This window comes from Octopus bimaculoides, chromosome 6 (genome assembly GCF_001194135.2).
Source record: "Octopus bimaculoides isolate UCB-OBI-ISO-001 chromosome 6, ASM119413v2, whole genome shotgun sequence".
Classification (NCBI taxonomy): Eukaryota; Metazoa; Mollusca; class Cephalopoda; order Octopoda; family Octopodidae; genus Octopus; species Octopus bimaculoides.
The window spans coordinates 45,739,660-45,753,642 of record NC_068986.1 but is presented as its reverse complement, the minus strand read 5'-3'; the positions used below and the strand labels follow the sequence as shown (position 1 = coordinate 45,753,642).

Here is a 13,983-nt window from a genome sequence, read left to right as displayed (position 1 = left end):
GTTAGAGTTAGGGTTAGGGTTAGGATTAATTGTTTCAGAATCGTTTGTTTATGTAGTCGGCACTTAATGTATATCGGCTGAATGGACGTCAGTGATTGGTTGAAATTACAGAAATACGACAACTTTAACATGGAATAATTTATGGATTTCTTTTTTTTTTTAAGAAGACTAAGAGAAAAAGATGTTTTATATGACACATTCTACCAGTGTTCCAAGTTTCAAAGTGTTTCGTTAATGAAAAATGTGGCCCCCGTTTTAAAAAAGATCCCAGTTTTCACATTATTTCTTAGTTGGAATGCCTTTGACGAAATTTTACTTAAATATACTTGTTAATTGTTGTAATTATAATACAATCTTAGTTTTTATGAATATTTACTTTTATTAAATTCAGCTGTAGTTATATCTTTTCGTCAGGTTATACATGATCAGTTGCTACTAGACTGATTAGTAGAAACAACTAGCATAATCCTTTATTTTAAGTTTAATTTCAAGTACAAATCAACCTGAGCTTAAGTAAGAAATACAAATTTAACCATACCATTGCATCTCTAATATTTTGGTATTTTATTTTGTTTCATATATCTTACACTTTGTAAAATTTTATCACGATATTCAGTGGTTTTATGGTGTAGAGAGGATGTTTCTTATTTATCCTAATCATTTTGACCCTCCAGAGATTTGTTGCAAAATGACAATGATAATTAGTCATGCAAAATCTTTGCCTTGTTGTTCTCTTTTTAGAGTTCTGTGAATCAGTTGTTCATATTTTAGGAAGTTAAAAATAAATTGAAGTTGTGTATATCAAATGGAAGAGAGACTTGACAATATTAATACCTGTCATGGAGTATTTTAAGTATCTTATACTTTCTATAAATATTATGTGAGTGGTTTGAAAGTAAAGAAAGTAATTTATTCAGTATACTCTTTCTGGAGTTATTCTGGTAGGGATGAGGAAAGAGAGATATTATGAAATATTATGATCAGGTTAAAACATTACAAACTCATCTTGGTTACATTTGGAATTCTTTATGTATTTTCAGATTGATTGAAGAGATAAGTTTCCATTGTTTAATAGCAATACGACAAAAGAGCTTCTATTTCAAAACAGGGAGTATATTTGATGATAGAAGGTTGAATAAATCCAATGAGAAACTTTGCATTTAGGTTTCTTGCTTCAATGCATTACTATAGTTGTTGCAATATTATGGATAATGTTTTTCATTTTGGTAGAACTTGTTCAATGTGTGAAAGAATAACAATAGGAAATTTTGAAGTTGTCTAAGGTCAAAGTTGTATAAAATGAGGCAAAAGAAATGTCATGACCATTACTTGCACCATGAAGGAAAAAGTGTAACCAATTGCATCAGTGGGGAAGTGTGTAAATGTGTAATGATTGTTGTAAAAAAGCAATCAATGGCTTTCAGACATTCATATTACAGTCAATTTCAAGATTTTGTTCTGACTTTCAGATTATTAGAATATCTGTCAAGGTTTGAGAATCAAGGAGTTTCTCTCTTTATTTCATGGTTTTCTCTGAGATATTAGTTTTTATTTTAATGAACATTGTATTATTTTAATGATCATTGTATTATTTTAATGAACATTGTATTATTTTCTCTATTTTGTGGAACTAGTATTTACTGTAAATAAAACTAGTTATTATTGTTATGGTACAGGCTAAAGAATGCAAAATAGCAGGATAATGATTTTATACTAAAATCATCAACTTTTTCTTCTTCTTCTAAATGTTATTGCTGTTGTTTAGCCCCAGGCCAGTACTGATTGCACTTATTACCTACAATCAAAAGTAATCTATACATTATTAGTTCACTTTTGGAGGGATGGGGACGTAGTGTGTATCTAGCATTATATTATGAGTTATAGTTTTCATTTTATTAATAAGAGGGAGTGGTTAATGAAATATTTGGTTATTATTTCTAGTCGGTTAAGCAACTACGGAGAGTATTCCTTATTAACTCCATCTTGTTGAATGAAGAAACAAGAGAAATATATCATGCAGTACTCTTTTTTCTCTTCTTTTCTATCCAAGCCATTCTATGCACCAGTTGAAAGTATGCCAGATAAAACTGCAGAATACTGATCGCATTGTCTGGGTCACTTTGTCAGTTATACTCTGGTTTGTATGACATGTGATGGCCTATATGTCCTTATGATCTTGTTATGTATAGACTTACAGCAGTAAATGATTATAAGGTATTGCTTGAAGACTGTAAGCAAGTTATTAGTTGACAAAAAGGATTTTGTGATTGTTGAATTCTTTCTTCAGTAAAGATGTTGCTTTTGGGGAGAAAGTAAGTACAATATTTTTTATTGAAAGGATGTTACTTTTACAAAGTTAACATGTTGCTAAGAAAGTGTTCAAATTAAGTTGTATTTCTGATGTGTAAATTTATAATCCATTCCAATCACAGAACGACTTTGTTATGAAGTTTCAAAACCAAGTTTCACTGATAACAACACAGGTAAAGAGAAATGCGAGTAAGTAATTATTGTTATCTAAGTACATTGATATGTTTAATGCAATATTATAAGAGAAGTGTTCATCAGTAGAACATGGAAAACGTGTTAGTGAATTAGTTGTCAATAAAATACTAGTGTTATATTTCAAATAATGAAATTTAGCTCCTCAATGTATTTGTTATGATTTATGCTAGATTTTAGGGAAAATAATTGTTACATATCATTGAACATAAACCCAATAAGATTTTAATATTACAAAAGTGAAGATTAATAACTGTCATCAATCATAAATGGGCCCATTCTTTTCAAAAACTCTTCACTTAGTAAAACATTTTTCTAACTTGCACTTTTTGAGATAAGAGTCAGGGAAGCATTTTTCCATTTTTCCATTTTTTTTTTTATATGCTTACAAAAAATGTTAACATTTCAATTTATAGGCATATGTTAGACTTATGAATGTGGCATTTAAAAAATAAACACAAGATCAACAATATTGCCTTGGTGCAGCAGCTGATGTACTGAGAGAGAGTGAAAGAGCTAAGACTTTTGGAGAGAAGGCATAAATGATATGCAGTGATATGTATATATTGAAGATCCTGGAAGGTCTATCACCCAACTTTGGAATTGAAAGCTATACCAATCACCAGACTGGATGCCACTGCACAGTACCAAAGATTTAACCTTCTCCATCCAAAGTAACAACCCGATACTGTAATAGTTTAGAATTCAAAAGCCCACAACTTTTCAAAACTTTACTTAAAAGCCTCAGTTATCTATGGTGTGTAGCAGTGGGTGTGTTCAAAGAACAATTGTGCAAATTTTTATCTGATATACCAGATGAACCCACATCACATCAACAAATGCAAAGAAGGGCAGCTCTGTCCAACTCACTACTTAACTGGACCAATTCCTGAGACAAAGCCAGAAAATTAGTTTAAAATAATCAAGAGTGAAAGCTAATATCTGTGCTCCATCATGGCCTGAAACCAATGAGAGACTAATAGAACAAAGTACTACATATTTCTCCTTATTCTATAGTTTATCACATAATTGATATGTCAAGTGCAGTATTTCTAGAGATTGATTAAGTATCCCACTGCACCACTTATGTTACCTCTGCCTTCATAATGCTAAATACTTTGAGCTTTTGATTTTACTTTCATGCTTTTAATTTTACTGTCATGCTGTTCTCTTGTCAGTATAAAAACCTCTCTTAAGTGTAATGAGTTTATCTAGAGGTTTGAACTTGCAGTCATTTGTACAAAATTTACACATGACTCTAAGAAATTGATATTATCTAAGGATATCATTTCTACATTGAACATGCATTATATATAAAATATTTCTTATCAATTATTGATGTATAATTAGCTCTGCAAATCGTTAACAATACCCACGGCTTTATATGCCACTATAAACATACAAAGGATTCTTAGTCAAGCAAGGTACTTAACTTTACTATCTACCTTGTTGTGTAAAATACCATGGAGAGTTAAATTGGAGACACAATACAATGGATATGTTTTAACAGATGATTACAAATATTTTTATGTTCCACTGAGAAGAATATAAGTTCTAAAATTGCAATTCACCTCCTACTAAGGATAAAATCCTCAAGAGAATAGAGAAATTACAGTGGTGAGAAAACTTTCGAATCTAGTTTATTTCTACAATGAATTGTATAATGGTGCAATTTTTCAATGGCAGTTATTGCATTTCATCCATGGACTTTTTCCTTAAAGAAATCTGTTTACTTTTTGTTGAAGAGTTCTCCAGATAAACTAACTACAGTGTTTGTAGGAATTAATTTTTGTTCCTCAATTTATCAAATAATTATCTGAGTATATTAAATATTTCATCAGGATATTGCCATCAATCTTAAATTATGCTTATCAGAACAGTAGTATGCTTCAATTAGTAGAAAAATAATTGATCACTAAACCTAAAGACATTCAGTATTTAATTTTGTCCTGATGCTGTTGTGGATGGTATTTCATTCTCACTTCTCTGAAAATTGATACAGCAAGAACATGACATCTTCTGGAGGAAATTATGCCATGTATTGTAGCCTAAAATTATTTAGTTTTAAATGAATATAAGATATTATTTTCCTCTTTTGAAATGGTACATTGTTGAAATGGTACATTTACATTGCTATTCTTTTATAATAATCCTATTTGTGCACACTTATTCTATTCACTGATAACTTCTATTCACTATTAACAATATTTAACTTCTGGAATGGGCACAAAGTCACAAATATTTAGGGGGAAAGTACAGTTGTATGAATCACACCTACTACATGGCAAGTACTTGTCAGATTCAGAAGATGCAGTCAGGTCCTTTGTTCTCAGCATTACTATTTCTTCTAATCTTTTGTAAAATAAAATCTTAAATTTCTATTTTAATTGCAATATATTTTTTAGTAAATTGAAATCATATAAATCAAGATTAGAAACACGGAATTGCAACATGTCAAGCGACATGGAAATAGAATACAAGAAATTAAAATGTGGTAAGCTTCTAAGCATTTAAATAAAATTCACTTTTTTTATTTGATGATGGAGTAACTGATGTCTTGCATTCACTTCCATAAATCACTAATCTCTCACTCTGTTTTGAGAACTCACTTTATAATAATATTCAGGAAACATCATAATAATCATACAATTTTAGTTATATTGAGCCTACATAGCACTTCTTCAAATATATCAATTTAAAAGTTAATTTTTTTCACATTAGATACAAATAATATGCTCACAAGTTTTTTTTTAAAGATGAAGTAAGAGGAAGCACAAAATAATACAGTTTATTTTTTATATAAATTCTAGACAACATGATGTATCTCTCAATAAATAAAACTCAAAACATATTAATGACATTTCAATACAGACAGCAAATCATCCCCTATTAATAATCAACATTCTGTTTTTCATCAAGTACAAAATATGTAACTAATATAGAAGATGGGAAAATTTGTAACATCTGTAGGATCTGAATACCTCATATACTATAAACAGTATAGCTGTAGTTAAACACTACATCAATGTGACATCACAACTTTTGAACAACAAAATCAGTACACTTAGATTAAGTGACTACAATGGAATACCAGTTACTTATCAACAGGGACCTCACTTCACACAGTGTTCAGGATATTCCATTATATATATCTAATGTAGAAGACAGAAAAAGTTGTGAAACTGTCAATGAGATTCAAATATCACATCTACAGTAAACCACATAGTTAGCTTTGGTGCAGCTAACCACTATAACATAGTGATATTACAATATTTCACCCATCTAAATTAGTAGACTTTAATTTAGTAGTTGCAATGATATACTAGTAATCTTTCAATAAAGATTTTAATCCACACAGTAGCCAAGATATAATATAAATCACATACCTTAATGTCAGAAAGAACAGAAAGTGAATGAAGAATTTTCATAAGAGTTCAGGGCGGTCTATTTGTTCAAGTGGTTATCATTAATTCCATTATTGGCAAGACAAAGTCACCAACCTTCAAGTTCTTAAAATGTTAAATTGTCTGAAAGTTCTGAGCATTTCTAAGCTAAATCTTTTAATACCTCATTGAACACACCTGAAACGTAACACAGTTAAAGCTTTGGTGTTGCTTGAAGTAGTAGGGCATCTCTTCTTTGTTCCTGACTAAAGATAGATTTATCTGTCATTCTGGTTACCCTTTATTGACATTTGAAATGGATAGCCAAAAATTTCATATTTGCGTTGTAATGCTTTTCTGTTTTAAAAAAGGAGAAAGTTTTGCGAAAACTTGCAAAAGCAATTGTGAAGTTTATGGGGATGATGTTGTAGGTGAATCAAATGTTTGAGGATGGTTTGCAAAATTTAAAGCTGGAGAATATAGCTTGGAAGATGACAGTCACAGTGGAAGACCTTCAAAATTGGAAGATGTTTTGAAGGCAAAAATCAAAGAAAACTCAAATATCACGACTAAAGAACTTGCAGAGGAGTTGGAAGTTTCTAAAAGTACAGCTCATGAACATCTAGTGAAGCTAGAATACATTTCTCACTGCAATGTATGGGTTCCTCACAAACTCTCAGAAAAGAATTGGACCAGTATTCCATTTGTGATATGCTTTTGAAACGGAATGAAAGCATGATTTTTTGAAACAACTTGTGACTGGAGATGAAAAATGGATTGTGTATGAAAACGTACTGTGAAAAAGATTCTGGGGTTTGTGTAAGGATCCCTCAAAACAGCAATCAAAGACAAATATCCATGCCAGAAAGCTCCCACAAAACCAGATCATTAATTCTGATGTCTCATATGAACGTTAGGCATTTAAAATTAAAATCACTTAGATATGTGAATTGCTATGATGAAAAAATCAGTTAGTTTAAAATGACAAGATTGGTGTTTTGTAGAATCTGGGAGCAGAAAAAATTCTCAGTAGCTGTTGAAGGCAACTTATTCATGCAACATATCCCATTGAAATTGAATGACAAGCATTAATTTCTTTTCACTAATCATAAAAAAATCAAAGAATTGAAGCCTGAGATGACCGACAGGAAAAGGGTGATGTTTCAACAAGACAATGCCAGACCACATGTCTTTGGCTACTCAAACAAAGTTACATGAACTTGGCTGGGATCTCTTACCCCTTCCATCATATTCTCCTGACATTGCACCAACCAGATACCACTTGCTTTTGTCTCTACAGAACTCAAGGAAAAACATTTAACAATTTAGATGGAGTCAAAATGCATCTAGATAACTTTTTTCTTCAAAACCAGTCAAATTTTATGCTAGTGGAATATTTAAGTTGCCTGACAGATGGGCAAAGGTCATTAATAATAATGGAAATTATTTCATTGAATACAATTTAGTGAAAGGTTAATTATTTATATCCCATTTTTGTATATTAAAAATGCTCGGAACTTTCCAGACAACCTAATAGTTAATATTACGCGTATAAAAGCAATACTTATAGAACTTTAATTTACTCATCAAATAATGATGAATGATCATCTAACACTGATAAAATATTATATTTCTGAAAATATTACATTGAGTTGGAATAAAGTTTGTACCATTTTTTCATTTGGTGGGGTTTAAACACAATGATTTTGTTTTTCATGCGGCAGAAGCATGACACATATTTTATGAAAGATGGCATTTCAACACAACTTTTTTATATAACTACTGTGTACAAAGTTTATTTCTATTATTTCTATGTTAAAAGGTAAAACAGAAGAAAATAAGTTATATTTTGTCATTTACCATTCTCTTGCTCCCAGAAAGAAAAAAATCCTGTACAAACAGCTAACAAGATATGTGAAGTTTATGACGATGGTTCCATATGTGAGAGGACTGTTCACAACAGAAGTCGTACACTAGGCTTAGGAGTGGAAATTTTGATCTGAAAGACTGTAAATGTTCAAGCCAGCCTAAATATTGAAATATTAATAAAACAAATCCAGGTTGCATAAATCAGGACATCACAAAGCTACTCCATGTCTCATATGAACGTTAGGCATTTAAAATTAAAATCACTTAGATATGTGAATTGCTATGATGAAAAAATCAGTTAGTTTAAAATGACAAGATTGGTGTTTTGTAGAATCTGGGAGCAGAAAAAATTCTCAGTAGCTGTTGAAGGCAACTTATTCATGCAACATATCCCATTGAAATTGAATGACAAGCATTAATTTCTTTTCACTAATCATAAAATCAATTTCCATGGGGAAGACAATATTCTAGTGATTCTCCCCAAGTATACCATTTGTGATTACTTATGGGCCTCTTAAAAAGAAGACACTAATGCACTTTACTGGTGCCATAATGAATATATTGAATAATGCAAAATTGTGGTTTCATTTTGAACTTAATATGAAGACTCTATACTTTAGTTTAAGTAGTAAATGGTATGAAAAGTGCAACATTAGGATGCATAATGTAACATTGGTGTCTTTTTCAAGTGGATATTAGTAAAGTACTGTAAAGGAAGTGCGCTAACATTAACATCTCTTGACAATCAAAACAATGTCACAGTCTGAACTTGCAGCAGCTTACCTTATTTTCTAAGGTTCTTACAACATAAAAACCAAATAAAAATATTTCTAATTTGAAAGAAATTGTTCCTATTGTAGCTTAAAGTGCCATTGTTACTGTTCCAATTTGAATTTAATTTTTTTGGTGTCTTGTTCAAATTGTTTCATTTTATGTACAATATAAATACTCTTAGGAAATGTAGACATGTCACATTTTTACGATTTTTGTCTTTAAAATATGCTTGTTACCACTTTTACAGTCTTATCATTTGTTTCATGTTATTTCTACATTCTTTTTGTCAGATACAGACTCTCCTTGCAAGAAAGGCTACATGGCATGCCACGTATTTGTGAATGGAAGGAGTACTAGAAAAGAAAATTGCAAGTGTGTATTTCAATTATTGTTACTATATGATACTTAACAGGAAATCAGCTAACAGGATTAAACTTGTCCATATTATAAGAATAAAATCCTCATTGCTGCTCAGTCCGAGTTAGCTCAGGTAGTGCAACTGCAATAGCAATTTATGATATCAGTTGAATTACATACACAGAACACAAGCAAATGTTTGCTCAAAATGTACTTCAAAGTGAAGTTGTATGTAGTTTTTCAATCATTTGTTTGAAGATTGTTTAATATGAACAACAGGGAGATCAATGCACATATCTCCTTCGGATCTGCCTGAACTGGATAATCAGGGAACTGAGATTAGTAAGGTTAATGCATAGCTTGAGTTTTCAAATGTTAGTAGCAGTAGGGAAAATTTGAGAAGAGGAGAAACTGTATTTATATACTCAAAGAGAATGTGCATTTTAATAGTTTAATTAACACTAAAATTAATACGTTAAGTGATAGCTGGTAGAGCTAAGCTGGAAAAATAGAAAGCAAGCAAGTGAAAGGTAATTCAGAGAAATTTGTGTTAGAAGTCAAACTAAAGTCGAAGACATGGCAAATATAATAAAGTTGGCTTAAGAGATATTTCAAAGCAACTCCTCCAGATTAAGTAGGAAACAAAATTGAAATAACACAAAGTTTGTAGAGTTGAGTAAGTCATTTGAATTTGGTTATTTTGGTAAATTTAAGTCACTGTCATATATTTAGTGACGGTCCAGAAAATGCATGATTTGAACAAACAAGGAGTTCCCAGGTGAGTTGTGACATTTACATGTTTTGGTTTCAGTGTATGTTAGATATAATAGTCTGTTAAACCAATGAGGAGCACAAGTGGATAGCAGAGAAGTTTAAAATAGGAGGTAGAGAAAAGGTCAGTGTTCTTGGTAAGTCAGCTGAATGGTTATAGATACTAATAAAAAAAAAAACATCATATCATTTCATAGTATTAGAATTATAAGCTCCAATTTAGGACAATTTAAGACAAGTCAAAAGCTTCCCATGTTCATCTCAAATAGCTGCTTACATTGCATAATATTATTAACATAAAAATCTTCCTAATTAATCTATTATATAATCTAATGACATAATGCTTTAAACAAATGCTCTCTAAGTTATAGAACATAATCGAGAATATAATCTATTATTCACAAACTATAAAATGGAATCAAAGATCTAATCCATTACAACTACAACAGTTATTCACAATGCATAAATATTTTAAATTTAATGTGCTTTCACACACATACATACATCCTTCTTTATTTTTCTTTTCCTTGTTTTAGTCATTGGACAGAGGTCATGCTGAGGCACTGCCTTGAAGGACTTAGTCAAAGAAATCAAACCTAATATTTATTCTTAAATCTGAAATTTATTCTATCAGGCTCTTTTGCCAAACCACTAAGTTACAGGGATGCAAACAAACTAATAAGAAATCTGAAGCAATTGTGGAGGACAAATGCAAACAAAAAGACACACTCAAAGATATATATACACATGCATACGTACAAACACACTCACATGTACACACACACACACACAAACACACATACACACACACATACACATACACATACACACATATATACAATAGGCTTTCACACAATTTAAATCTACCAAATTCACCACAAGGTGTTGAATGACCCAAGGCTAAAGTAGAAGGCATTTACCAAAGGTGTACAGTGGGACGGAGCCCAAAACCATGATGGAATGGGTGCTCAGCATCATTGGTGGATAAATATTCCTTATTTGTGGATAAACAAAGCATTGTTAATTCAAGTTCACAAATCAAGTACACAAACACAGATACACACACACACATATACACACAACACACATATATGTATGTATGTATGTATGCATGCAAGCATGCATGTATGTATGTATGCATGTATGTATATATAATTTTAATGATAGTGACTGAGATAGTGACTAAATTGTATTCAGATGGTAGTTTATATATGCAGGTCTTTCTAGACATGGCTGGCATTTAGCACAATGCAGAAGAAGTTAGTTCGCATATTAAAACGTTTGGTGAGGACGTTTGATTATTGCCTTAGTTGGGAGGATAAAAAAAGTATGATGAAGAAAGGAGTAAGATGGATGTGAATATGTGAAAAAAGAAGAGTAAGTTGAAGTGCTGTTGTTGGCACTCCGTCGCTTACGACGTCGGGGGTTCCAGTTGATCCGATCAACGGAACAGCCTGTTCGTGAAATTAACGTGCAAGTGGCTGAGCACTCCACAGACACGTGTACCCTTAACGTAGTTCTCGGGGATATTCAGCGTGACACAGTGTGACAAGGCTGACCCTTTGAATTACAGGCACAAGAGAAACAGGAAGTAAGAGTGAGAGAAAGTTGTGGTTAAAGAGTACAGCAGGGTTCGCCACCATCCCCTGCCGGAGCCTCGCGGAATTTTACGTGTTTTCGCTCAATAAACACTCACAACGCCCGATCTGGGAATCGAAACCACGAATCTATGACCGCAGATCCACTGCCCTAACCACTGGGCCATTACGCCTCCACATGTTGAAGTGGATGAAAAGGTAGAAAAGGCAGAAAAAATTAATAGAAAAAGCAACAAACAATGGTTGCACAAAGAGATGTAGGAGTAAATCAAATATTTGCTTTGTTCTAAATAGGATAAAGTTTAATTAAGAAGAGGCATAATGTATATAAATGTATCTAAAAACTCCTCACCACACACACATGCACATATACACACATAACAAACAGAAACCAGGTATGGCATTCAAGACTCTATAGAAAATACACATGTTTCAATAATTTACCATCATAATTGCATGACACTCGTAGATACATTACACAATGTTGCAAACAAATCATCTTTGTCATGCAACAGATACTATAACAAGTATTGAAGGCACGATATATATTCTGTTATGCAAATTATCAACAACCTTATGTGCTACACAACGTTACAGGAGACAGAGCATCCAAACCATAGTTATTTGAGTCCAAACATATGATAAAAAATAGATGCTAAAAAAACCCTATCACCAATAATAATAATAATCCTTTCTACTATAAGAACAAGGCCTGAAATTTGATAGGAGGGAATTAGCCGATTATAGACTCCTCTGCTCAACTGGTACTTATTTCGTCAACCCTGAAACGATGAAAGGCAAAGTTGGTATCAAGGGAATGTGACCTCGAATATAAAGACAAATAAAATGTCACTAAACATTTCGTCTGATATACCAACGATTCTGCAAACTCACAGCCTTAATAACAACAATAATAATCCTTTCTACTATAAGCAAAAGGCCTGAAATTTTCGTGAAAGGGGTCAGTCGATTACATCGACCTCAGTGTGTAACTGGTGCTTATTTAATCAACCCCGAAAGGATGAAAGGTAAAGTCAACCTCGGCGGAATTTGAACTCAGAACGTTACGGCAGACGAAATACCGCTAAGCATTTTCTCCCGGTGTGCCAAAGATTCTGCCAGCTCGCCGCTTTTACAACAATAATAATAAGGACAATACCAAATAGCGCAGGACCATTCAGAGTCCTTAATAAATTAGGGTAAACAGCTGAGGCTGGTTGATGGCCTATTGTGAAGTTAAATTTTAAACGAACAAAGAAACTGTTAGTAGATAGAGACAGGGTTGATATAAACACACACATCTATACACACACATACACGCAAACAAACGTTCACATATCCACATCCGTATATACACACACTCACACATTCACATATACACGCATGCATCCATATACACATATATAAACACGGGCACACTACATACACTATACAGAGATTTATAAATATTACAGGTGCAGGTGTGGGTATTCAGTAAGAAGCTTGCTTCTTAACCACATGGTTACGGGTTCAGTGGTACTGCGTGCCTCCTTGAGCAAGTGTCTTTTACTATCGCTTCCTTCGAGCCGACAAAAGCTTTGTGAGTGGATTTGGTATACGGAAACTGAAAGAAGCCCTATATATATATATATATATATATATATATATATATATATATATATATATAGCAATGAGAAAATGGAGGAGAATATGCGGTATCCATCGACTTGCAGACAGTGTATTCCGTTGATTAATTTGTTTATTTTATAACTAAAACGAGATAAACCACAATATACAGATGCTTATGACATACCATGTCATATTAACAATTAAGGTTACAAATATAAAGTACATTTAGCAATTGGAGAATGTACAGAAACTTACAGCTGTTTCGGCCTAGCGTTGGCATGCCCCATTCTATCTCTATACCTCCTGTGCGCCGGAGTAATTAGCAGATGAAATGATGTAATGGAGGTACATGCATGATTCGCTAAGCCTCTTCAGAGATTTACAAAATTCAATACAAATATAAAATAAAAATAAGAATAAAGTAAAAATAAAAATAAATGAAAGATGAAAATATAAAAATATAAGGCACATAAAAGCCTACAAACAGTATATAAAACCATATAAATAGTTATAAACACTCCAAAACACATGCTTGTGCCTGTGTACATAACCATACGTAGATATCTATGGATACAAAAGCATAGATAGATGAGTACATATGTGTGTCCAGATGTACGTCAACAGTCACTGTCACCACATGTGAGGGGGAAATATACATATATATATATATCTATCTCCTCACACATGCGTACATACATACATATATGTATACACAAACATTCCCATACGTACATGATCCCTAGCACTAACGCTATTCATTGCGTTTTGAAAGCTGTTTATATTTTATAAATTTGCTGCGTGCGTTCGTGTCAGTTCTGTATGTGGTGGATGGATCTATGTGGAAGTTATTTCCAGAGGAGTTATTAATACTCTAATAGTAATAATAATAATGATGATGATGATAATAACAACAATAATAATAATATGCCAACTTTTTGAACTTTGTGAGGAGGTGCTCCGTTATTCCTGTGGTGAAGATCAGGTCATTCCAGCAGTGGGTATTAGAGATTCTGCTGCTATTTGGGGAGGGGTAATTTATACAGTTAATTCTTCTCATCTAATTGGACAACTATTGTATATTGTCAACTTAATGTGACAATCCCAATAAGGGAATATACTAC

At 32.4% G+C, this 13,983-nt stretch overlaps 1 protein-coding gene across 1 annotated transcript in view; it reads left to right on the top strand.

Annotated features, from left to right (window-relative positions):
- Positions 1-13,983, top strand: part of LOC106882236 (uncharacterized) — a 64,274-nt gene that overhangs the window by 35,304 nt on the left and 14,987 nt on the right. The window contains exons 8-10 of the mRNA XM_014932840.2: positions 2,433-2,499; positions 4,908-4,996; positions 8,819-8,900. Coding sequence (XP_014788326.1) covers positions 2,433-2,499; positions 4,908-4,996; positions 8,819-8,900 — 238 coding nt within the window. The remainder of the gene's footprint in view (positions 1-2,432; positions 2,500-4,907; positions 4,997-8,818; positions 8,901-13,983) is intronic.